This window comes from Trematomus bernacchii, unplaced genomic scaffold (assembly GCF_902827165.1).
Source record: "Trematomus bernacchii unplaced genomic scaffold, fTreBer1.1, whole genome shotgun sequence".
Classification (NCBI taxonomy): domain Eukaryota; kingdom Metazoa; phylum Chordata; class Actinopteri; order Perciformes; family Nototheniidae; genus Trematomus; species Trematomus bernacchii.
Window position 1 is genome coordinate 2,324,060 of NW_022987705.1, and position 26,119 is coordinate 2,350,178.

The 26,119-nt window shown below is 40.8% G+C and overlaps 2 protein-coding genes across 10 annotated transcripts in view; both read right to left on the bottom strand.

Annotated features, from left to right (window-relative positions):
* LOC117490158 (glutamate receptor ionotropic, kainate 1-like) overlaps positions 1 to 3,181 on the bottom strand; it is a 40,901-nt gene extending 37,720 nt beyond the window's left edge. For both annotated transcript variants that reach the window (XM_034139766.1, XM_034139765.1), the window contains exon 1: positions 2,978 to 3,181. In XM_034139766.1, coding sequence (XP_033995657.1) covers positions 2,978 to 3,059 — 82 coding nt within the window. In that variant the 5' untranslated portion in view covers positions 3,060 to 3,181. The remainder of the gene's footprint in view (positions 1 to 2,977) is intronic.
* A 2,006-nt stretch (positions 3,182 to 5,187) lies between these two features.
* LOC117490292 (T-lymphoma invasion and metastasis-inducing protein 1-like) overlaps positions 5,188 to 26,119 on the bottom strand; it is a 56,770-nt gene continuing 35,838 nt past the window's right edge. For 2 of the 8 annotated variants that reach the window (XM_034139960.1, XM_034139961.1), the window contains exons 15-29: positions 25,908 to 25,994; positions 23,432 to 23,644; positions 22,060 to 22,193; positions 13,979 to 14,194; positions 13,566 to 13,634; positions 13,316 to 13,441; positions 12,938 to 13,046; positions 12,095 to 12,274; positions 11,453 to 11,571; positions 11,240 to 11,348; positions 10,006 to 10,064; positions 9,606 to 9,702; positions 8,499 to 8,586; positions 7,697 to 7,869; positions 5,188 to 7,594 (exon numbers count right to left, since the gene is read on the bottom strand). In XM_034139960.1, coding sequence (XP_033995851.1) covers positions 6,951 to 7,594; positions 7,697 to 7,869; positions 8,499 to 8,586; positions 9,606 to 9,702; positions 10,006 to 10,064; positions 11,240 to 11,348; positions 11,453 to 11,571; positions 12,095 to 12,274; positions 12,938 to 13,046; positions 13,316 to 13,441; positions 13,566 to 13,634; positions 13,979 to 14,194; positions 22,060 to 22,193; positions 23,432 to 23,644; positions 25,908 to 25,994 — 2,423 coding nt within the window. In that variant the 3' untranslated portion in view covers positions 5,188 to 6,950. Of the gene's footprint in view, positions 7,595 to 7,682; positions 7,870 to 8,498; positions 8,587 to 9,605; positions 9,703 to 10,005; positions 10,065 to 11,239; positions 11,349 to 11,452; positions 11,572 to 12,094; positions 12,275 to 12,937; positions 13,047 to 13,315; positions 13,442 to 13,565; positions 13,635 to 13,978; positions 14,195 to 16,620; positions 16,968 to 16,991; positions 17,070 to 17,428; positions 17,482 to 18,003; positions 18,100 to 22,059; positions 22,194 to 23,431; positions 23,645 to 23,807; positions 24,080 to 25,907; positions 25,995 to 26,119 lie in introns of those variants that run through there. The other 6 variants (XM_034139963.1, XM_034139962.1, XM_034139966.1 and 3 more) reach the window with 6 other exon arrangements.

Here is a 26,119-nt window from a genome sequence, read left to right on the forward strand (position 1 = left end):
CCAACTTTCCAAAACTCTGGCTATTTGGCAGTGGAGAGATTCATTCGTTTTCCTAATGGCCAGTTGTAGGAGAGAAAGGACCTAATGAATAAAATTAAGCAGGAAAGCAATTTATAAATGTAGGTTACAGCTACAACTTCGATTTTAACAGAAAGCAACACCTGGAGCCAAACTTCTGCGATTTCGCTCACTCTCTGACACACACATGCACATGCACACGCACACACTCACAGTCACTGATAGTGTCTGTGTATTTAAATCTTTAGGGGGAGAGTTTTGTTCAAGTGAATCTGAGAGGAGAGCTGAACCATCAAAGCTGAACTTATTGCTCTTGAATGGTCCTGAATATTAATGTGTGACCCAGAGCTAAACTCCAGATGAGAAACCCTCTGCATGTGCAGCTGTGCACCAGATCAAATGAACAAATGCTGCCCATGCTAGAAAAGAGAACCAATACATATATACATCAAGATGCTAAACATTCACCTGTTTGTAACTTACAAAGTATCACTTGTATATCGACTCTTATGGCACTACTCTATTCTATTTTATTGTATTACTTGCACTATTTTATCTGTTTTATTGTGTTGCACTGTTGGAGGAGCCTGGGACCTAAGATTTTCATCGACATAACTACACTGTAGCTATATATGTACGAATGACAATAAAAGCCTTGAATCTTGAATCAAGATGAACAGCTTATAATGTGAATTATGGCTGGTAAAAAAACATTTGTCTAGAATATCATATGATCCAGGCTTATCACAGATATATTCAATATGTTCAACCAAAAGCTTCAAAGACATTGCAATACAGAAAGGGTGAAACATCATTTTTGGTAAGTAAAAAAGGTCAAAATGTACTAGTGTGCCCAAAAAAAGTACAGACATGTTTATTTTTCATCTTGCTTAAACATTACTTGGTCAAATTGCGGATGATCTTTACAGACATTTCCTTATGTCATGCATTTTGCGTAAGAACAAACAAACATACTTTCTGGGTCAGTGATAAGTATATTAATATTATGGGCTGATAGAGTGAGAACCATTTCACTGATCTCTTTCCTCTGAAATTCAATGTAATCTTTTTCCTTTTGGCCAGCACTTTAAAGTCACCCTCAACTCAGAAATTAGTTTTGGGTATTGCTACTACTCAGAACTCCATTGACCTTCACTGTTCAACATGATGTATGTGCAGAGTTTGACACTAAAAGGCTGTTTTAACATGAATCTGCTGAAGGGGAAACGTTCCTCTGAGCTGTTCTTAAATTACCATGTGACATTACAGCCATGACTCGGAAGTAATTTGAGGTCCGATACACAACTCACACAAGAATGATGTTTAGATAAATCAGTGCACAAACACTATAAAATATGACTTAGTGCAAGTAAGCAACATCTCTTGTCCTGCAATTAAACGTTTGATACATCTGCATATTCAAAGATGGATTTTTCCAAGAAGAACAAAGAGTAGCTCTCAAGGTTATCATTTATCAAAACAGAGTATTTTTTATTTCTTAAACCATGTATGAAAATGCTCTGCTATTATCAGAACTCCCACCCACACACAGTTTCCCCCCTAATTATCCAAGCAAAGTATGAAAGCCATTTTGTCACAAGGCACAACCAACAAAGGAAACTTTCACCTAAAAAGCTCAAATTATTATTATTTTGGAATATCATGGCTAAATGTATGTACAGTATTTCGTTATGAACAGATGCCTTATTGTGTTGTTAAATACTATAAATATTCAAATAGAAATGCAAAATCATGATTTGTAGTGTAAAAAAACAAGATGGATAAGGATTGGCATTTGGAAATCTCGATATATCCTTTGTCCAGACTCCAGTCCAATGTTCCTGTATCCAATCCAGGATTACTAGCATAGATCCTCTTCTAGCCTGTACCTCTTCAAGTTAGGAACAAGTGGCAGTGATACCAATTCTAAAAATAATTCAGTCAATTATGTTCACAATACCGTTTGACTCAGGTTTGATTCAAAGCCTAAAAAGGAGAGGCTTGGGTAATGAACACAGCCTCCTCCTGTCTAATCAAGCCTTGGAGGAGTTCTCCCACTCTTAAATCCACTACACACAGGACTGAGGATGATTACATCGCCCTGACTGCCTACATTACACCAATCTCACTGATGGATAGATCTCAGCTGTTTGTGAATCAGCTGCTGGGGGACATAATGTGAATGAAAATGCCTAAATAAGAGTGTCAAGTAGCGGAGGACTACACAGAGAGGAATCAATAATCTATCCCTTTCGACTGTTTCTGTGTCTTAATGGGTGTGTGTGTGTGTGTGTGTAGTATCCTCTATAATGAAGTTTAAAATCAGATTAACATTTAAATTAGATCATTTTAATGTATTGCACGAGCCTCAAATAGACCCTCTGATGGCAAGGTGGGCAGAATTGAACTATTTATCATAATAAATGTCCCTTTATCAATGGCATTTTGATCAAATTATGATCACCAGCGAGACTCAAAACTCCCAGGATGATTAATATTTAAATGAGAGTTAAATGTATGCAGCTCAGGTGGATCCCCCACAAGTTTCAGCTGAGATAAAATGTATTTCAGACTCTTGCAACGACCTTTGCAATGCGCACAGTAATTGAATGTGCGGACTCATTAACGGATGGAATATATTTTACCTCCGATTAACCAGCAGGGAGAGAAGTTGACAAAGTCTGTTTTGTCCTTCGATTCAGGTGACATGTTTCCCTGTTGTGACACATCACCAATGACAGAATAACGCAGAGAATAAGAACAACAAGTAAGCTTATAATTAAATTCATGCGTATCGACACGTAATGGATGAGGGGATAAAAAAAAAACTTGTTCACATTACTGAATTAAATACAGAGATGAAATAAGATGTGATCCTATGTGACACAAACAATAAACTCAAATACAGTACTCTTGGTTCAACTCATCCACACCGTGCGTAAACAGCTGTTGCTCTTACCTATTCTGAGGACTTGAGGTGAGCTCAGACAGAGCTGCAGCGCGAAGAGAAGACAGAAGAAAAGTCTCTTTGGTTCCTCCATTGTGCTCCAGGGAACTCACCGCGGGCATTGACACCATGACAGGAAGACACGGCCTCTATCCGAGCGCAGAGACACCTGCCGTGCCATCATGCCAGCGCACAACCCAAGTTTTATTCCCAATGAAATGCTCTCCACTCTGCATCAGGATGTCGCACAGAAGAAACGAAGAAGCATCAAGAGCGTGGATCAAAACTTTCCTGTACCGAAATCAATCCAATTCACATCTTCTGTGGAAAAACTGTGGGTAAACAGTAGTGAGCACGTCTACTTTCATGCACTGGTCCAACGAGGAGGCTGAGCTGAAGGCAGAGCCCGCGGATCAGCGATAACACGATGAAGAAGCATTCATTTCCGGTACGACCTTTCAAAATAAAAATAAAGATTGTACACCTGGGCGGTGAGATTTTAAAGAAACAATACACTTAATTGCATAAAATTCAAGTTATTTTCTCTATCCAAAGAAGTGAAGTTATGTGTGTTGCCGGTATGCTTGTATTTCATAATCATAAAGGTCATAATACTTGGTCTATAGCAGCTTTCCATCATGGCAGTTGAAACCCAGACTTTATTGTACTTCTACTATATAAATTGGGCTGTTTGTACCAAAAGTGGTTGAGATATATATATTTTGTATTATATTTCATTTTTTTAATTGAAATACCAGTTTTTACACTGAATAGTCCGGTTATCTCTGGATGGTTTGGCTGTATTCGGTATGGATTAAGGAGCAGATGGATTGGCAGCGGCTCTCCACCGGTCCTGATGAGAGGAGAATAATCTTCAGGTTATGGGCAGATGCCAGATTATCTCTCACTGCAGACAAGGTCTTATCTGAGTAGGTCACTGGAAGCCTTCCCATTCTCATATAACAAATACAGGACAGGGCAATGGTTTTTTTGTACTGATTTAAAGAAAATAAGAAAAAAGGAGTAAGAGATGTGCTCTAACAGCTCAGACTTAAACACATTGTTGTATCTTTAAAGAGAACAATCTGAATACATATTTTTGTTTCATGTTTTTTATAAATATTTGAGTAGCATGAAAGAAGGATTTTAGTAGCTCGTGACATGTATTTACTTTTGGGTTTTTGTAGTTTGTTAACTTTGGACGGTTGTGTGATACCGTGGCATTTGAAAAAGGCATAGATTCATTCAAAGGGCCGGCTAACTCACATTCTTCATCTCCTCAAGACATTACGTCAGAACTGACATTTGGTTTATCACCATGTTTGTCAACTGTCTCGAAGCCAGAGAGCTCCAGAAAAAAAGCTGCCAACTTCAACCTGGACCTCTGACAAAACAGACTATAGACAAACTTAATTAACTCAGGAAATGACCATCAGCCTCTCCAGAAGGAGACCTTGGGCAACAGCCCCGGCGCTAAACTGGTCTGAATACTGAGCAGAAGGTCTCTCTGGTGAAGTCCCTGCATGTCAATGTCTGCTAGAAGACCCTTAAATGTTAACCCTAACCCTTTAAATGCAATAAATGAATATATTTTGAAAAATACAGAATTCTATAGAAACTGAAGACACTGGATCACCAGATTTATTTAAACTACATTTTGCAATTCAGGATATGTTAAATGTTTTCTTGTTATTACTTTACTGTACATATTTATATTGTAACCTCTATACTAAGGAAAAAGATCTGTAGTTATTTTTTTCATTATTTGACAATCCTCAAATTGAAGGCAAAACAATTCAATACTGGAATTGAGTTTTAAAAAGCACCTGGAATCAGGATTTTTTGTTCCACAGAATGGGATTTTCCGATAACCCAAATGAGGTGTTTATGATGTCAGCCAAAAAGCTAGCTCTGCTTTTGTATCAGGGTTGGAGAAAGAAGGCTTTGGCTATTACCTAAAACAAATAATAAAAAAGGACTTAAGAGTTTTAACTAATGCACCAGCACTTACAAGGGTCTGGCTTGTCTGAAGCGAATATATCTGCACTTTTCATAGTGTTCCGAGTTTGAAGCTTTGTGATTTAATGCACGTATTGCAAGATGCTTTGAATAAAAGCTGCAGTTAAATGTCATGTAATCTAATAATAATAATAAAGGAATGCCACCCCTTGACTTCAGTCAAGTGTGTAATACGACAAATAAAAAGCACATTCACACAAAACTAAATTTAGAAAATTTATTTTAACATAAAATTGATAATACTCCACAGTTTTATGTACGAACACAGTTTTAAAAGTACAAAGGGAGGAGTCAAAGGGGGTCTCACAGGATTTTGCCTCCAAGGCCAGGTGATTGTACCTCACAGTCTGAACGTCTCTGCTGGGCTCCGTCACCCAGACAGCTAAAACCTAAGAAACCAGCATCGTAATAAAAACACAATAAGAAACATCCAAAGTGTATTATCTACTCCACTCTCCTCACACTCTGTATCAGAGTAGCTCTCAGATTCCCCCCTCCCCTCACAGTAGGGTATTAAGTGCATGTTCAATACATCCATTAAGGTGCGCATGACTGTTCAGCAATCAGCGTGTTGTGAAAACATAAAGTGAAACAGCACAGCCTGGTGGAGAATGGAAGAAATGCAGTAGAGGACTTAAGTAGGGGTTGATGATAAATGTCATGGATGTGAAGTCTGTCTCGACCAGCTATTCTGTGGTTGTGATGCTTTCTGACATGACAAAGGTCAAAGAGCTGGAGAGAGAGAAGGAGATGAGATCAGAGGAAAACGGTTTGATTCTCCTTGGAGTCACCAACATGGTTCTGTTGAATAACTCCTTTCAAAACATCAAAGAAAATTCAAGTAAAACAGGATGGTTGGAGGAATTATAATGCTATTAACCAAGATGTGGAGCATGAGGAGGCCTCAGGGGTGAGAAGAATCCAGTATAACGATGACCTTGATGGAGTTAACAAAATAACAACTGCATTTTATTAGAGCAACAAAATCATAGGCTGGACATTCATGTGAAGGTCACGAGCGACGGCTCCGTCAAGCTTGTTTCTGGCACCAAACACACAAAAGGTGGTTTGTAAAACTGGGCAGCCGAGTGTGGTGTAAACATTGAAAGTTACAGTCAAAAGGCAATAATTAAATAAAGATTAGGTACACTTTCTTTCAAATAGGATATGCGAGGAGACAAAAGTGAGCTTCAAAACATTTTCATAACAAGAGGTTAACGGCACTCTATTGTACTCCTGGCTAGACATCAATGTGCAGCTGATATTAAGTTAAAACGTTAAAAAGCACGATAAAGCTAGTTGGATCTCACCATCTTTTTACACAGCAGTCGTTTAGCCAAAAGCACCTGAAGAAAGTTCAGTAACACACAGCCCTTTGAGTGTTAAAATACAAACAGTTTCTGAGTCAGAAAAATATAACACCCACATTCCTGTGTTGAAAAATAGACATTTTTGGCCAGAAGATCCCGGTTCAGTGATGACGTCTCTTCAGTAATGTGTGCACGGTACATGTGTCTGTGCTCCTGTGTACTGACAGTGTACAAACACACACTTTGCTTGTTTACTTGCGTGCACATGCAGTGCTGTCTTTTTCAAACGTTCACATACAATTCCAGAGGTTTATGTGAAGTTTGGGTATCCAAAAACAGTGAGGACCGTGTTTTCTTTTGGGTTCACTTTTAAGCAGTTCGGGATGAGAAGCTCCCCTCACTCGCTCGGTGGTTCAGCACTTTGGGATTGTCAGAACAAGGGAGATGCAGGAGAGGTGGGAAGAAGGGGGTTGTGTAGCAACACAGGGAGGACTGGATGAGGTTAAATTCCTCCTATACACGAATACCTCCAAATTCAACATATTTAAAGCTTGTGTTCAATCTGTCCCCTGTTTTCTTGCACTCTTACTTTATGTAAAAAAAGTTTAATAAACCACCCTTTTGGCTCATTTTCTTCCTCTTTCTATTATTCCCAATCAGAAGACGTCACCGTTGCACCCGTTACCAAAGTCGTCCCGTCGCACCCAGATGACATCATGGTCTTTGTTTGAGGCCCCCTCCACAGAACACTGCTTCAGGGGGGCGAGCGTCAGACCTGGGGTTGAACAGCGGGAGATGGAGACCCCGCAGGACGAGAAAGAGTCTACGGAGCCTGAATTGTCACACAGCTTTATCCGTTCTACTTCCTCCTCCTGCATCACGCTCAGCATGACCTCACTTCCTGTCTCCACCCGTCCGTTCAGGTTGTGGCTCGTCATCTCTCCGCCCTGTAGCTCCAGTCTCTCCATCTTTCCCTCCAGGTCGGACGGTTCTGCAGACGCTGCTCGGACAGACTTGCAGTATTCGTCGTCGTCGCTCAAAATGTCCGTCTCCTTCACCATACCCTGGTCCTCATAGCAACCCAGGTCGAACTGCTCCTCCACCCAGCGGTCAGTGTCCTCCCCTTGAGGTTTTTGGGTTTGAGGAAGAGCATGCTGGGACATCGATGGGTAGGAGGAGTGGTGGGTGGTCTCTGGATCAGTGCTGTTGTTGTTGTTGCCATGGAAGATCAGGTCGGTGTCGATGGTGATGCGGTTCCTCACCAGCTTCCTGCGGGGCAGCGTCCGTGATGGAGCTGATTCTGAACCGACAAGAGACATGTTTTACTTTGTGAATATCATGTACTAAACATCTTTGGCCCCTCTTGTGCTGTGAACTAAAAGCTTTACCTAAGCTTTGTTACCTGCTCTGTTCATGCCGGGACGCGCCCCTTTAAGGGCACACAGGCGCTTCCCTCCAAACGGGACGTACTGCTGGTTGAGAGGCAGAGACTCCGTCTTCAGGAGCTGCCGGCGCTGCTTCTCCCTGAGGATTGAGTGGACTGCTTTCAGGAAGTCCTTCTTACTATCTGGAGAACTGCAGATTGGAGAAAAACACAATAACTTAAAGACAACATACTAGAGCAGGGGTGTCCAAACCTTTTTCACCGAGGGCCACATACAGAAAAATATACAAAGGGTTGGGCCACTCACTAGAGGTATACTGCCTCATAAGTTCAGGTATAAGTTAGCAAAATCAATCAAATGTAGGTCAATGATGCTTGTGAGTGTTGGCAGCTCATCCCTTAAAACAGAAGCCTCAGATTGATTATAATAAGGAGAAATAGGAAGGGTGTATTTCAAGCTTGTTATGTAAATAAGTCATTGGGCTTTTTTCTTATCAACTAAGATATGTTAGAAAATGTTTCCAACTTTAATTGACTGAATGTATTTGAAAAGTGGTCTTATTATTAACACATGAATACTACTGTGTAATATATGTTTACATTTATAGTTAAGTACAATATAAGACAAGCACAAGTTTCATTTGTGGGCCATACTCCATTATACTTTTTGAATTTTCTGAGGGCCGATTCAAAATGGCCCCCAGGCCGTAGTTTGGACACCCCTGCACTAGAGAAAAGGTAATTTCGTATTCTATGTTCTGCTTCCAGTTCACATGTTTCCAATGCATGTGTGCAGTTTTTGGAAAATACTAATTCATACCTGCAGCACAACTGGAAGGTTCTCTCTGGCCTCCCCTCAGATTCAGATCTTATGTGAACTATCTCACACACCGCTGTTCCCTCAGAGTCTGAGAGGAGGAAGAGGAAAAGACAGATTTATTAAAAGCATTCAGTAAGCAACATCAATTTCTCCCCCCTTAACAACAGGCCATTAGGCAGATAAACGATAACACTTTAGCTGGATCGCCCGAGGGTGATTTAAGTTCCATTGAGGACAGAAATGTAAGGAAGATTGCATGCAGGCCTACTACAGTAATAGGTATCCATCTGTTTTATTTATAAAGGTTATATTTATTTTGTTGGAAATAGTTGACAAAAGAGCCACAGAAGACACGGTCTAGATTGAGTCATTAGAATAAACTTCTGTGTTTTGGGATGACAGGTCTGCAGAATACTTTTATTTTGATTAGGTCTTGGGTTGTGTGTTTTCAGGCAATGAGCAAATCTATTGGGGACAAAAAGCTAAGATCTACTTCAAGCACATTATAAAATACTAATACTCCAACTTCTCCCTCTTGAGGACATCATTTAACTTTGATTAATAACACAGACTTTTGGTGCAGATTCTAAACAAATTCTCCCAGAATGATGTGTAATACATGAATCTATCTAAAATCCCTTCAGAGGTTTCCTCACTGATCAGACGTTCATCATGGAGGCGCCTGGCTGACTGAAAGTATCAGGTCAGAGACTATGCTTTCGGGACAAGACAAATGCAAGTCTCCACATGGCGGCTTGAAATGTTTTGTCTTTCTATTTCAATTTCCGTGTAATACATATTTCAGAGATAGAATAAATACAAAGGTATTTGATTTTACAGCTTATCTATTCCGATCATGAAAAATCGGGTCAGTGAGACAATACTTATTTTTTGTATACCAAAATGAATGTAGTAGTTTTCTAGAAGTCAACTAGGAGGATTTTGTGTGTAAAAACAAATTATGAGATTGACCCTTCACTCAACTAGAACTGACCCCAACAGCAATCCTAATTTCTGTGATTCCTCACATTTCAGAAAACCTGAAGAATGGGGACGAAAGATGAAAAATATAATTGACTGCATGTTACTGTATTTAAAAATACATACTTGAAAGAGCACGGAGTTGAAGAGAGTCCGTTGCGATCATGTGACGGAACCGGAAAGGGTCTTTGTCGTCACTCACAGACGCTCGGTGAGATCCACCCTGAGAAATACACACTGGGTAAATGTCTAATACAGAACCACTGCAATACGTCAACATTACAGCAGAGAGCAGAAGAGAGCAACGACAGAATGGTGGTGAAACATAATCTGTATTTGTATTCAATTCCAATAAGAACCCTCATTCAGTCTATTGTCCATTTATGAAATACATAAACATCCATAATTTGTTTTGCCATCGCGAAAAAGCAATTCAAAAAGCACTTCAGGGAAAGCCCAGAGTCCCAATCTGCACGGTAGTGTTTCCCTGACTAGATTAATCACCAGGAAATGGGAAAATACTTACGATTTTTCTCCTGTGCTTGGAGCTGTCTTTGTACACAAATACAACCGCTGTTTTGAACACTAAATGAAGACAAGGGAGAGATGGAAACCATTAGAAGGGTCAGCATTCACACATTACACATATTTGATCCCCAAGTTAACTACAGTGACAACTTGACGCAGCATATAAAATGGACACTTTCACATGTTTGCATATTTTGAGGAAGAATAGCCTCAAACTGGTGGCACGCTTCAGCGATCAGCAGCACAAATATGAAATTGGACCAAAGTCACGAGATTGCATGCACGGAGCACCCTCTTCCACTCACTAACGCCTTGCCAGGAAAAGCTCTTATAGCATGTAGATGTCACATTAGAGCCAAACGTGTCTGAGCTACGTAGCATTTTTAGACAGAAGGCACTCCTGGGTGTGTGAGAATACCATGTCACCCCTTTAATGTAAGGATTACACGCTGCTCTTCACGTGAAAAGGAAGAAAATAGATCCCTTGTGCTATATGCCCGACTGGGTTTTCCTTTTACCAAAGTGTATTTCCTCACCATCAGAAATAGCACCGAGTGTCACACTATGCATGGCAGTGTTCAGTAGGATACAGTTAAGTGGTGCATGCCTGCAAGTTTTAAGATACAGTATGCAGTGTTTTTCCAGAGCACAGAATAGTAGCATTGCTCTTTTTTTTCTGCTGAGAAAAGTGTGAATGCATATCTGCTGTATATGGAAAATGTGTTTTATTCATCTAAAAGAATAAATCCCACACTGTTTTAATAGTTAATACACGAGGATGAGCGCCTTACAGATCATCTGTCCGTGTGATCCTTTGCATGAGAGAGGATTTCTAGTTATATAATGTGCTGACCAATAAAAAGCTGATGTCATCATTTATTTTGTAAATACTTATATTGAAGAGACTTAAAATGAACACCAACATAAGTAAAAAGTGTACTCTACGCTGTGAACCAACTTAACCCAATGCTTATATTTTGCATTTGTTGGTATATCCTTATGTTATTACATTTGACATAAAGGATTTACCCCAAGGATGTATCATTTGATTGCATTGGATACAGCTAAGTAAATCTAACAACACTTATAAATATTCATAAGTTGTGGTAGATGTGTGTCTTGTGCTGTTTAGACAGCTGAACATGTAAACAAGATTTCAACTGAGTCAATTCTAATATAGATAAAGCATAATAATTTCAGCAATATCATCCTAAATCCACATGAAGCCTTACCAAAAGCAGCCAAATCGGGGTCCTTTTTGCTCTTGGTCAAGGAGGATGGAGGGTTGATCCACACCACCGTAGAATGAAGCAAAAGATCCCCCATGGAGAGGTCCGCCACCTGAGATAAGTCAAACACATGGTAAAATATGAATTTAAGCCATTTAATAATATTTTGGATTGAATATGGATTAACATGAATAAAATAGGCTTCATCATGTTCACCTCTTTTCTATGCGCAGTCTGTTCGTTGATCAGCTGATCGAAAACCGCTCCGTACTCCTCGTGAAGCTTTTGCATCTCATTGATGTGACTGGCAACTTTGTTCATGGCCTTCATTGCGACTGAACGGGACAAACATTAATCATCATTGTTAGAAAAATATCACTCGTCACCGGCTTGGTCTTCAATAATCAGGATACATGAATTTATTATCCTTGCAAGAATGGAAGAAGTCATCACATACAGAGGTTGCATGGGACAATTAGTTCCCCGAATAGTGTCCTTCACATGCTGATATACAAGAGAGTGTTACAGTCACAAGATGCAGAATACCGGTTCAAAGCAGTATTCAATGTTTAGTTCAGATTAGCTAAGGCCTGCGTACGCAATAAACATGACAGTCATATGTCTATCTCCATAGAGGCCGAATCATCATGTTAATCACATAGCTATCATATGCCTAAAACAGTCCTGACGCTCTTCTGGGTAATCATACATCCTGTTACGTACACAGCTACGTAGGGCCTTTTTTATCATGTGCTACTCTGATATTGGAAGAGTACATTCCGTTTTTTCCCAACAATCTATATCTAGTTCCATGTGTCAAAAAGTGCAAGTGAATAATAAACAAAGACACTGGCTTACCATCCAGGTGGTAGTGCTCCTCGCTGTCGGGGTCCGTGAGAGAGTAGAGCTCTCTGAGCAGCAGCGGGTACTTCAGGACCCTCTGGATGGGTTTGATCAGGTAAGACTCCAGAGTGGACGAGTGTTGCTGTCGGGGGTTTCTCTCAGCCAGGAAAGCTTTGAAATCTGGATCCGTCTTTGCTGCGGAGGAGCAGAAATATGAGCATTAGGCATTTTGTAAAAGGAGGCAAAGAAACACAAACAGATACAGGAAGCTGCATCTAAAAGATATCCTTTATACCTGCAAAGAACTTGCATCTTAAAAGGTCCGCTATTATTACTGTTTTTCATCAATATATTATAGGTCTCAGATATATACAAAACATGTCTCTGAAGTGTTTGGCTCCAAACCTGTTACCTTGGTTGGTGATTGGCTAAAATCGTTATGACATCATAAAGTAGCCAAAATCTGATCAGCTCATTTTCAGACAGGTTTTTATATAAATGGATCAGGACAAAAAGTGAGAGAATCTTTTTTCCTGAAACTTTCAGAATCTCTTCACACAGAGGGGACACATGTTGATGTAGAAAAGACATGAAGAAGTGGATTTTGCATAATAGGTGACCTTTAAGATGAAAGACTGTGTGTGTCATTCAAGTGAACTATCAGGAAATGCTGAAGTAAACTTTACTTTCCAAGCCACTCAATGGTGTGATGAGTAAGTCTGTAAAGGTTAAGCCTCAATGTGTGCTGAGACTAGTTGCAGCTCGCCCTCTGTACTGCACTTTTCTGTACTTTTCAACTGAAAGGAACATTGGGTGGCTCCCTGCGTCTCACCAGTCAAGAATGTGTGCATATTTTACCTTTAGCCAGCACCTTTGGGACCTTTGTGTGGCTGGCACAGAAGGCGCTGTAGATCTTGAAGCGATCGGCGTAATACAGGAAGGAACCCCCCAAGGAGAAGAGCACTTTCTGTGAAGACAAACAAGCATGTCATGCTATCAAAATTGAAATACGATTGCAAATTAGCACACGTCTCAACTCTGTTTGATCCTTTCAAAGAGTATGATGAGGAGGCCCCCAGCAGTAAAATTCTTAATGTTCACTGCTGATCCAGGACAAATGGAGGAAGGGCGAACACGTCTGTACAACTGCAATAACACCGTGAGCCAAATATCTTGAAGGAGCACCTTTTTGAAGTAACCCTTAAGTGTGATAACATAAGAGAAATCCTTCCCCACCTTAAAATGCTCCACTCTTTCCAGTCTGTCCAGATCTGGCACCAGTCGGATCCCATCTTCCAGCGTCCGGAGAAACTCCACCTGGAACTCCACCATCTCCCCGAGGTTACCGAACAAAACGTCCAGCTGCAACACACAAAGCATCATTCAGAAACTGCTACTAACTCCAGATGTATAATATTTAGGGGGATTTATGACAGCATTTCATAAAGAGTTGATTTTTGGATTATGTAGATGAGGTGGAAATTACCTCATCCTGGGTAAGGAAGCTCTCTTTCTGCAAAGGTGTCAAGTAGCACTCTATAAGACAGTTTAGGTCCTGAAAAGACAAGAACACGATGAGCCTCTGATGAGATGTTCAAGGAGGAATGGGGAAGGGCATGCGTGGGTGTCTGTTCATGTGAAGGCTGTTTCATGTGGAGTCATTATTGAGGTATTTAAAGAACAGAAATGACTCAGTTCTCACAGGCAGGAACAAAACCAACCATGGCACAAAAGGTATGTCAAAGTTCTGAACACGTTAACAAAAGAAACCTTTCGTTTTATCAGAGCAATACCAGATTCTGTGTCCATTATCCTCAAACAAATACAGATTAGAATCAACAGCTATCAGTTTGTGCTGGTAAGATTGTCTTCAACTAATCAAAGAGAGCTTTCACTCACTTTGACATAGGTTTTCTCCGTCTCCACCAGTTCATTGATGACCTTGCGGAGTTTGTCCGCGTGGGAGAGCTGTCTCTGGGTGGCAGCGGGGGGTAAAGCTGTCACGGGGCTCGGGGACAGGGACGACGAAGACGACGATGAGGAGGATGACATAGGGCACTCCAGTGGATTCATGTCATGGAGACTGCGGCAGAAAGCAGTGACCTGCTCCGTGCTCTGTAAAGAGAGAGACAAAGTTCATGTCAAATTTTACATTCTTAGGATTTCTTTAGGGCTCATTTTATGTTGGATTACGCTGCGATTAGTGAATATTTGACATGTTAAAACGTGTTAGATCTCCTGAGTGTTAATGAAAACATAAAATATATCCTGTATGGGATTTGGACGCATGTAAAGTTTAATACAAAAAAAGAATAAAACGTACTGGGCACTAATATTCATACATATAAATAAGCACCAACACATACAGTTCATACTTGCAAAACCTGCTATAACAACGACCTTTTACATCCCTGTATCACAAATACCATGCACGATCAGACCTGCAAGGCCAAACTGGTACAGCAGTACGTTTAATGAAAACAATTAAATCGGGGACTTTTCCCTCAGCCTCTCTCTGGCTCTGTAGACCACTATCAGTAGATTTGCAGCCCTCCTTAAAGCTAAAAAGCGTCTCATCGAGTAATAGACTCTGCAAAGTGAAGGTCAACAACTTCTGGAAAAACAGCTCAGCTGCATCATCTTCCGCCCTGATGCGCAGCAGTACTTTACGAATGAAAAACTGAAACCCACGCACAAACATAAATAGTTAGATGTCCTCCTCTAGCGGCTTCTTTCATAGTCCCAAGGCTGCGAAGTTCAATGCAACAGAGCGTAGGCACCAGAGAACGAAAACAAATTGAAAGTGACATAGGAGCGTCAACAACAAGGGAGAGGCTGGAAGTTAAATATGAATAGCACTGAGCAATACAGCAAGACCTATTTCTAAAATACCAACAACAGTTATCAATGTTTTCAACTACTGCAACCTCATTTCATAATTACCTTCAAACGATCACAGTTTTCACTACCTCTTGAATTATATAAAATATTGGTCAATCTGTGGTTTCATGATTTTTTAGGGGCCAAGTGCAGACAGGCTGTTGTTGCTAGGATTGTGAGGTCTGTTGAAACAGCGTGTGTATCATTCACCATCCATACTCAGCCAATCCTAGTCGATTTAATAAATAATAAGAAAATAAATTCTTCTTGAAATGTTTGGCAATGAATTATGACTCATACGCCATGTCTTTTATTATAGCTTTTGTCTTAGACCAACACTGAAACACCTAATGTTCGCCTGAACAAAACTCCTTTCATAAAATAATCCTTTAAAGAAATGATTTGGTAAAGCAGGACAATTATTAGTCATTTGACATTTCAGACTAACATAATAAAAGCATCACAGACTGGTAAGACTAGATACAGTAAGACACATTTTGTACAGGTGATGCAATCTGTAGCTTCAGAAAACACAGAGCAGTTTGGTGGTATTCTACTTCAACCTGCCAGTCATCAGTGTAATTTAACTATCTTTGCGAGTGTATTTCACACAAACATCCCTAGAGTGTGTGTAGTCGGCTAAAGTGTTTATTAGTTGTTATCCGTGACAACACACTGCGCCTGCTTGTGTGTTTGTGCTGGCTGATACACAGCCAGCTGGTGAGCAGGGGGACATGGCTTGTCTTTTCTGATTCCATGGCTTGTCACCGGTTTAGCTTCAACGACAAACACAATTTTCCATTGTGGTATTCAAACCAGTTTCGCAACGCTGACACACATGCACACACACACACACCCACATGGTTTGACAGACCTGCTGATACTGAAATTCTTCCCATCAAGTCAAGATGAGCTCTCTCAGTCATGAGAAGGAAACCATAACACTCAATAAATCACTCACAGGTTAGTCAGCATCCAAAGAACTATCTGCATTGCAGACAATTAAAGATTTCCTCCTTAAAAACAAACGCACTGATTTTAATTGAGTCTGAAATTGATACAGGGACTAACCAGAAACACTGCCTACGGAAAGGATCATTTTCAACACAAAAACAGAGCAATGCCATCGCAGTCTTGCCACTTGTAAGCTCGGTCTTGCCCTTGACAGCCAGAGGAATTAGTGACAGCCGAGTGACAGATGGAGCAGAGACAGATGACAGCAGGAGATTCACACAGAGGGTGCATAGTGCTTTACCATCGCTACTAATTAAGAAGTGATGACAACTTTCCAATCCAATAATAAAAGGGCAGCAGAAATACCAAACAGTCAGTAATTAGAATTCTTTATTTTACGGATTAAATTCAAGATAAGCAATGCTCAAGTATCATTCATTGCATTCAACATTTCAAATCCACTTAACCCAAAATGCCAATTGTTAGATTTTCAGCACAATGATTCTTGATTAATAAGATCAAATCTGAACACTAAAGTCCATGCCATCACAATGGGTGATCAGTCAAAACTCTGACATGAATTATTCCTGCTGGGTATGAACCTCTAGCCTCAGCACTGTTGGCACCATCATAATCAGTGACCTCTGCAAGATCATATCCACAACACAAGCATTCACACACACACACACACACACACCGAGGCTCACCAGCTGTAACATATCATAGACGGATTCTGTCGAGCGTCCGGAGTTCCTGCTCTTCTTAAAAGCTGACATGCTGGCAGGTCAGACAAGAGTTCAACAAAAAGTCAGGTGTCCGTTCCTGTCCTTTCTTTCCAGGAAGTTTGGATTCCTCAGTGCCAGGAGGATTAGTTTCTACAGCATCTTCCTCCAAAATGTACAGCTGATACTACTGTGCAGGATGTGTTGATCTTCAACGTGTCCAAACAAACTGATTAAAACTGTAAGAGTAAATACTTTGCTAATCAACACTCATTACTGTTGGAAAGATCTATAATGTGGCAGCTAAACAAATCTGTCAAAACAGATTGTAATAAACAGCAGCGCTCTCATGTCACCTTATCCTAAAAGCATCTATCCTATCAGTCTCTTTCTCAATCCTCTGCATGCTCCCCTGTCTTCTACTTCTGTCCAGGTGTTTGCAAGCATCCGCAACAGCAAAGGGAGAATACTACATTAGATAACAAGATCAAACATCACGTTGTCGCGAGGGACAGAAGAAGAGAGGGGAGGAGAAAGGAGGGAGGAGAGAAAGGGAGGTGAGAAAGCAGTGGGTGGTGAGAGCCAAACACGGGGACAGCACGTAAAGACCACAGGTATCTCTCATCGCAGCTCAGAAAGACATACGTCGCCACACTTTCAGAAAGGACAGCCGCGTTGTTAAACAAAGATTATTTATGAGCTCCCTCATCTTTCAAAATGAGCCTCTGAAAGTATCAACTCAAGCAAGCAAGATTACACAATCGAAAGGAATCAATTTAAAATGAAAACATACCCAGCAAAATAAGAATCGCCATGAAGCGCCACACATTTCTTCCTTGTAGCAGCTTGAGGTATTTTCTATAAATGATATTGGATCCAGGTCAGACGGGATCTTCAAGTTCTCACACCTTAATATATTGCATCAAGCTTCAAATACACCGCCAATTTAATGATGGGTGAGCACTAGCAGGTGAGCACTAGCAGCATACCACAAGAGCTGCTCACTTTCTGAGAGATAAGAGTTATGTAATACTTGTGGGAATAAGACACTTTCTTAACAGTCAAGTAGAGAAAGAACAGGTAACTGCTGTTGAATACAAGCGAAGGTCAATGTGTTTTTGTTTTTTTTTACAGGAACACTAATTGAAATTTGCACTTTTTGCTCAAAATCTTAGTTGAAATAGATCTTAAAAAAAGCTTGTTGCTGTAAAAAATGTTAAGCATACATAACTTTTTGTCAAATGCAAGCGTGGTTTCAATAACACACATCTAGTCTGATGAATCAGCAAAAGAGTACGAGTGAACACACAGACCTACAAACATGCTCGTAAATAAACGTGTAAATAAAGAGATCCCCGGCAGCAATACCTTTTATCTAGTCAGTCCAACACAGGCATTTCCTAATCCCGAGGCGAATCTTTACTCTTTTACAAAATATACTAAATCATAGACCCACCCTAAAGAACAGAGAGACATGAGTACAGCGAGAGGGAGGAGCAGGGAGGCAAGCCCCAACCTGCTCTGTCAACCGTCAGCTGAAACCACGTAAAGTGAGAGCCGGGATAAACACAGATTACACATGTCCACATAACCTGGCACACACACACAAACACACACACACACTTTGGGTATTGTTCCTTGCAGTATTACATCGTAGGAATATAGCAATTTCGATGGCATGCACTCATACTCAAGAGCAGGCATGTACTTGTCAATGTCAGTGAACACAGAGAGGGGGAGGGGAGGAAGGGGGAGTCTTGAAGTTCAGTTTCATCTGAAATAAGGGAAACATGCAAATCCATAAATCCCTGCGAGGAATGATGGGATCCAAGCCATGACAGAGAGACTTTAATCATTTAATCTGAAGTGAAAGGATGATTATGTTATGACACGAGTCTTCACAAATCTATGCATAAAAGATTTGAAAGCAGTTCAGACTGCATGCTACCTGCTCTGGGAAGTTATGAGTGTGAAGAAAATGTGAATATGAAATGCAAGGTGTTTCTGTCTTTCCTTAAAACAGTCGTGACAGCCCTGCATGCATAACAGCACATAAGAAAATGCAGTTTTGCACATTTATATTCATCTAAACTGCAGGTTTTATTATCACATATGATGTGCCATTCAAATCTGGAAACTGTCTGAGAACTGAAAGAATCCATTCAATACGAGTAATCACACTTGATTAATGTTCATTTCGATCTTTGTTTGGTTATGTGCTCAGAATAAGAAACACTATTCTTGTGTTGCAGGCTCATGAATCAGCGCAGTGCGCCCTCTAGTGAAAAACTATGAAATGACAGCAACAACTGGCAGAAATATGTTATGCCTGAGGAAGAGGCCAATAAAAGGGCTATTTAAAAATATGATCCGAGGCAAGATGTTAAGCCTAAAATTATAGATGTATTTAATTTACCTAGGAGAAGTCAGTCACTACTTAAAACAAATGCACTGCATGCAAGGAGCAATTTAAGCTGAATTATACCATCAGGAGTCAATCAAAGCATAGATGATGAAAACTACCCCCCACCCTTCATGCACTCAAAAGTGCTTTTCCCATTTCAGATCCCCCTGGGCAAAACTGATAGAGGTTTGTAAATTATAACCAGCACTTGTCAGTGAGGCTGACTACACCTTGGAGAACAGGCGCAATCACCGTCATCTCTATTATCGCAAGCAATCACTGTTTTATACCGCCGTTGGTTTATCATATTGAGGAGGTTGCTCTGCGCTTTGTCTAAAATAATGAACCTCCCGGTTTCCTCCGGCTAGCCAGACACTCATTTGTCTCCACTAAATGATGTGAAACACTGCCGAGAATGAAGTAATTAGAGTGTGGGATAATTAAAATTGTCCCACTTTGCCGCTTTTTCCCTCAGTCTTACCACCATGTGACCGCAGGCAGCGGGTAAATGAGGTGAGACGCAATCTTCAGCCCTTTAGAGGCTTCACAAAAAGAGGATAGTGGGGAAACTAAATTGTGATAAACATGAGCGGAAAAAAGGGGGAAACACAATTTTAGGAAGATGAATAACATGGTTTGGAAAAGTTTCTAGGGATTCTGTGGCCAGTTTGGTCCAAGTGCTTCAGGCTCAGGTCAGGGCCCGCAGGAGGCGTGTGGAGCGGAGCGGTTTAAAAACAGACAGCAGCCTCATGTTGTTTATAGAAAGGAACAGCGGGGGGTTAGTGAGGAGGAAGAGGAGGAGGAGGAAGAGGAGGAGGGGAAACAAGGACAGGGAGTCACAAGGAAACTTGAAGGACAAGAGAAAAGAAAAAGCATTCAAAACAACGATAATGAGACGGGATGATCAGAAAGGACAAACAAAGAAAAATCACTGAGCTGTCAAATCTGAAACAGGACACAGTAACGTCGTTGATCTCAGTTATTGGGACAAAATATATGACAATAAATCCAAGGACGAACAAAGGAAAGAGAAAAAGGAGGATGCCAAAACAAGAGTAAATCAGAAAACAGATGGAAATTAGGGAAAAACAGACAGCACATTGGAGCAGGAGGTGATGAAGGTGAGATGAAGACAGCCCTGTTTTCCTTTGCTTTCCCTTCTATATTTACGTGTAACAACATCTGATAATAAACCACAAAGCACACGACTAAGCATTAAACACCAAGGGACATCATCACAGGGTAAAAACAATCTCTTTCTCAAGCTTTCTTAAATAACAGTGTTTCACAGGTTGGATTCAGTGGGATGCTACATCCTCAGCTAACCTATTTATTGATAAAATAATTAAATAAAAACAAAAACAATCGTTGGATTTTGTGCTGGCTGAAGATTTGAAGCCTGCTCTCATTTGCATACTCAAGTGTGCCCTCATCTAAAATGGTAATTGAATGAGTCTCCTTCACTGTATAAAACAACATACAGCTATGGCACTGGAAACATTGCATAACATTTTTAAACATTAAAATGATTAAACTGCACACGATGCAAAACTGCTGCTTTTTTTGTTTTATGCCGTTGTTTTGTTTGGATGAATTTAAATGGATTTCCTCTTGCAGGTAGAAACACTCTGAGACGAGCGGAATCCTTTAAATGTTAATCAGGAGCAGAGTGGAGGTACAAACTGTTTGTTGAGTTAAACAAGTTTGGGACAGCTGGATATTCTCCTCACATCAAGTGCACAAACTAAAACTAAAGCCAACCTCGCGTTTCTATCCAGCGCTCTTTGCAACCCTATCTGTTGGGATATCTCTCATCTTTTCAAACTCCCAACTAATAATGGCACTTTGGAGTCACAGAAGTACGACAGTCCAACAGGACTCTGACCTCTCCCATTAGTTCGCCTCGAGACTGAAGCTCACTGACACAAATCCAACAGCGCTGTCCCTTTCCCTTCCTCGCCTTTTTTTCCATTTCTCGGTGGTACCAAAAAAAATGGTTCCAGTGGGTACTGGTTATCAGACATTGCCATGGTAATGGAAGCGACAACCGTTTCCAAGGGAGACCGGCTGGCACAAGGCGTATCCAGGCAATCACTGTGCCGACCCTGATCGAACCAGACATGTTCTTAATGAGACAGTGATGCCGTTCACTCACTCCTTCACTCACCTGTCTGTCTCTGTCTCCATCTCGGCACACACACACACCAACAACCAGTGCGCACAAAGCACAGTCATGTAAAATGTTGTCAGTAGTGTATAAAACTAAATGTGTTATTTATGTAGGAATAAGATTCATCATACAGTACGTTAAACTGTAGATGTCAACAGAAATACAAAAAATGCTGTAAGAATGAATCATTCAATAAAAAGCGGTTATGAATCTTTGAGATATGGTGTAATGGCTGTGTGTGTGTGTGTGCGTGTGTGTGTGTGTGTGTGTGTGTGTGATTGTGTGCGTGTCAGAACACTTGCACACTTCTTGTCTCACATAATTCAGCCCCAAAACAGCCTTTGTGTAAAGGTCACCAGTAACAAACGAGGAAAAAAGCCTCTGAACATCTTCCAAGTTTCTGGCTACATGCTACGCAAAGAAAAAAAAACACCTGACACGGGTGAAGAAATATGTAGGATAAGACCTGCCAGAGGGTTTTCATATTATCATAAACACATGGACTCTCAGTGTTCCTTTAAACAGTCAAGAATGTGTTGGTCAGTGATACCAACAAGCCCTTTTCTGTCTGACAGATCTCAGATCAGAAACAGTGTCAAATAAAGCACACTACTGCTAGATAAAAGTAATCAGGCTGACTTATGGCAGCACAACAATGAAGCTAATTAGCCACTTTTTAGCATTGATCCCCAAGTCACACACAGACACCAAAACTGCTGGTATGTGTAAGAACACATCAGACAGGGTGTGTTCGATACTGAAAACTAGACTGATAATCCCCGGCTCTGATTCACAAAATGTCTGAGTTTGTACTAATCTGAAAGCTGTGTCTTTGCATGCCATATCCTACCTTCTGTCCTGTCCCCATGCAGGTTTTGTCTTCCTGATAATCTCCAGGACTCTGCGGGGTCAGTCGAGATCCTTCCTCCATACTTTGATCTGGGCTCTCCACTGTCAGCCCCGACACTTCATCCAGGATGTCCTCTACAGACAGAGACAGAGGAAACGTGTACATTAAAGCTTTGTGTACCCAATCATTCAAATGGAAATTTGAATGCTCCACTTTGTATAATCTACATTTCAACCCGTGCTTATGCATTCCATTATTTATTTTAACACTTTTATTGATGTTAAAGAGAACTTTGAGTGTCGGGTTATCCTTCTTGATGCAAAAGTAACCTCAACGTAGACATCCCTTCCCCCTTGAGTATTGCTTTCACAAACAACATATCAAATAGCATTTACTAGCATCATTTGTGGGTTTTTTTTAAGTTTTGGTGAGAATTATGTTAATTAAGATATCCCTGTAACCTCTAGCTTTACCATATATTATCTCTTTTATTTCATCAGTATCAAGGAGACGTTTCCTATGTATTTCCTCTGTGTTGAAGCACCTTTGTGTCCACCCGTCTCCTCTTAAGCATGATATCATAGATAACCTCCCTTTGGCTGCCGAAGTGTTTTTACTCCCCGTCTGACCCTGTGCGTATGGCATATTCTGCACAATGACAGCTCTACACTCCTCAAGGATTCATATTAATATTCATAGTGCTCCGAGTCCCTGTATAAACAATGCCAGCTTGTCAGCCTGTTCACTGCAAGACCCAATTTATGAAAGGAATACAAATGTTGCCCTTGCACGGATAAAACGAGCAGGTCAGAGGAAAGCTGGCGGCTGCCTGCAGGTTGGTTATCAGACTGCATCCATGCATAATTAGAAGAACGCCCTTTTCACCCTCTGCTTGAATACAAAAAAAAACACCATCTGTATTCTTCAGCTACATAGAATTGGGGTTTCAGAGGATGTATGATGGAACATAAGAGAAATGGGAAATAATATATACAAAGTGGAGCACTGCAATCTCAGATTTCCTAAAATAATTGGATTGTTTTATTTTAGATTTCAAAAGACTCTACCAATCACTCTCAATCAGTTGTATTAAATGCTATGAAGATATAGATATAGGAGGCATTGGTATGAACCACTATAACTGACATTGGTTAACAGGTCAACTTTCTGCTCTTCTCATTCAACTGGATTTAATGGCATTAACAACATTTAGATATCATTTGAAAGGGAAAAAGAAACTCACTATATGTGTCACTAGAGGACACTGTTTCTATACATTATCTAAATCAATGTTGCCATAGTTTGAAGCCCAATTTATCACAACGTACTCCAAGCATCCACAACTTTGTTTCAGTAGAACAGTGAGCTTTACCTTGGCTCTGGGAGAAGATGTCTGTAGTGGGGTTCTGCTCTGCATCAGAGCGCCGGGGGGGAAGGGGGCACAGCACCCGAGGGTCCATCTGGGGCAGGGTGCTGACACTCAAGGTCAGCGCTTGGTTTGCAAAGGCGGACCTCATATCGTCCATTTGGAGCGCGGATGCTGGCTTACCGTTCAGCAAGAGAATCTCATCCCCTGCTTTCAGGCCTGGTGGAGAATGAAGGGACAAAACAAAGTGAGAAGTGTTCGTTGCAGATTTAACGCTGAACAACTGAAAGGCTTAATTATGGACAGAAATACATTGCAACAGAAAGCGCTGAAAGCAATAAAAGCAAGGCAAAGGAAGTGAAAGGATTGTAAACCATCCTACACAGTAGCTTTTCTTCAGGCCGTCAACTCAAGATTGCTAACGCGTACAAAACATCTACACAAACAATACTTTAGTGCCGTACTGCTCAACAGCAGCTCTGTGGCTAATCAGACATGTTGGGTCTCCAATGTGTTCCAGAACATTAAAAATGCATCCTTCTTTGCATGTTCGCCTCAGGCGCACGCTGATCTTAAGAGACTGGATGGCTTTAAGAAGGAGTGTGCAATGCTGTCTATTTCTGTCCTATCATCTCTGTGGTGCTATGTATGAAAGATAAACCATGGAACACACTGGAACACAGCTTTCTCTCTGGCCCCGCCCCTCGACCACCTGTGCCCGCCTCAGCTAATTGAGAATTAGAACTCAATCAGCCGACCAATTAGCAGTCAACCTCCCGCGATGAACCTGATTGGTTGTGACAGCTGTCTCACCTGCTTATTAAAAAAGACACACGACCACATGTTTGCTTGTTACCCTTTTTTATATTGTCTACTTTGATAAAAAAGTGGAACAACTCTTTGGTATGGCTTTCATAGTACACTGACTGCTACAGACACACACAGTCACATATATAGCCACACATTTAGCCCTAAGATATGACCTAGTTGTCTGGGATGTGAAATGTCAGCTGTAGTCTTTATTGGACAGAGAGATAACCCCTCTGGCCTTATACTGCTGATGTGTGCTTAGCTGTGTGTGTTGCATGTGTGTGTCTATGTGTATGCTTCTGTAAGGGGGAGGGGGAGCAGGAATTACAGTGAGAGAGAGAGAGAGAGAGAGAGAGAGAAAAGACCCTTTGGGGCTCCTTGTCCAGTGATGGCCTGGTTTCTGCGTATACCCTGCAGAAATTGAAGCGTGATTTCTTTCACTCCTCATTCATCCTTTTCACTGTTAGTAAAAACGCGTGCATGCAAACAAAGGAACATGCCAGTGTACACACGGACCTACTAATGTTGAACATGTACTATATTCAGTGATTCAGCAGAATATAGCCTAATCTTACAAAAAAAGATGCATTGTGTTGTGTGTATGCCGGGAGCTTTTTTCTATCTCTACTCTCCTATGAAGGTGGAGCGCGGTTCTATCCTCTGCCCGCTTAGCTAGCAGCTTTTTAGATTGCTAATGCGCTGGAGGACACAATCTCACACTTGAGTAACCTTGGTCTCACCCTGGGGCACAATAGTAGGGCATGTTATTTTTCTATACATTAGTGTTGTATCTACAGAGCAGCCGTGTGTTTCTCCAACCCATTAGGTCTCTGGGCTCTGTTTAAAGATCGAGACTAACGAACGGGGGTTGATCTCCAGACCCAGCTATTCAAACAGCAGTCCCATGCAGACAAAGGAATGCATTTTTTTATTTGCACTCAGGAAGAAGAATGAATCAGATTTATAGCTTTTATACAAGGTTTTTTGTAGGTTTTTGGCACATTTGATAATGCCTTTTTCAGTATACAAACAAGTAATACGACTAAAGTGCTTAGAACAGATGATTCAAGTCTTTTAAACGTGTATCTTTGGCAAGCACCCAGATGTTTTTCTGCTTTGTAGTTGCTGTCATGTGGACAGACTGATGTTGAAGGCCTTTCTTGGCCGTGAATGACCTTTCTATGGATTGCGTTTTTTTTTTGGATTGCAAGTTGATGTTTATTGCCTTGTAAATCCTCATTGATCCATACAATTTAAAATAAAAACAATGCATCTGTAATAAGTGTGCAGCTCTGCCTTTTTGAGACAACCATTTCTTTTCTACTCTGTTCTATGTAAGCAGGCCTCTGTCTCTCATCAAAAGAGATTCAGCTGTTGGCTCAGTATCTGATGCGATGCCGTCACACAAAGCTGCACTGATAAGATGTCATGTGGGATCAGGTGTTTTGCAGGTGAGGCGTTCGAGTGTTGAGTTTGCAATGTCAACTCAAGAGAGAAATATGTACCGAGCTTTCATATATCCTTTACACAACCCCTGAGGTCACTGCACTCAGATTCATCTAAGGAAACTGTGGTGGACTTTTGTTTGGTTTTCTTTGTCTAAATATCACCTCTCAAGGAACTGAAAGTAAAGTACACTTCATGTTTGTTTGTTGATTAAAAAAATGCTTACCTTTGGCTGAGGCTAGTCCCTCTGCTTTCACTTCAGTAATATGGAGCTGCTGCGTCCCTTCCTCATCTATGACTGCCACGGAAAAACCTGCAGAAATAGATAAGAAGTCACAATAAGAGATTCAGCCATTCATTCATTTAGTACTCTTTCAAAAATCTCTATTTGACAATGTGCAATGCTGGCTCATAACTACTGAGCAATTAGATCCACCT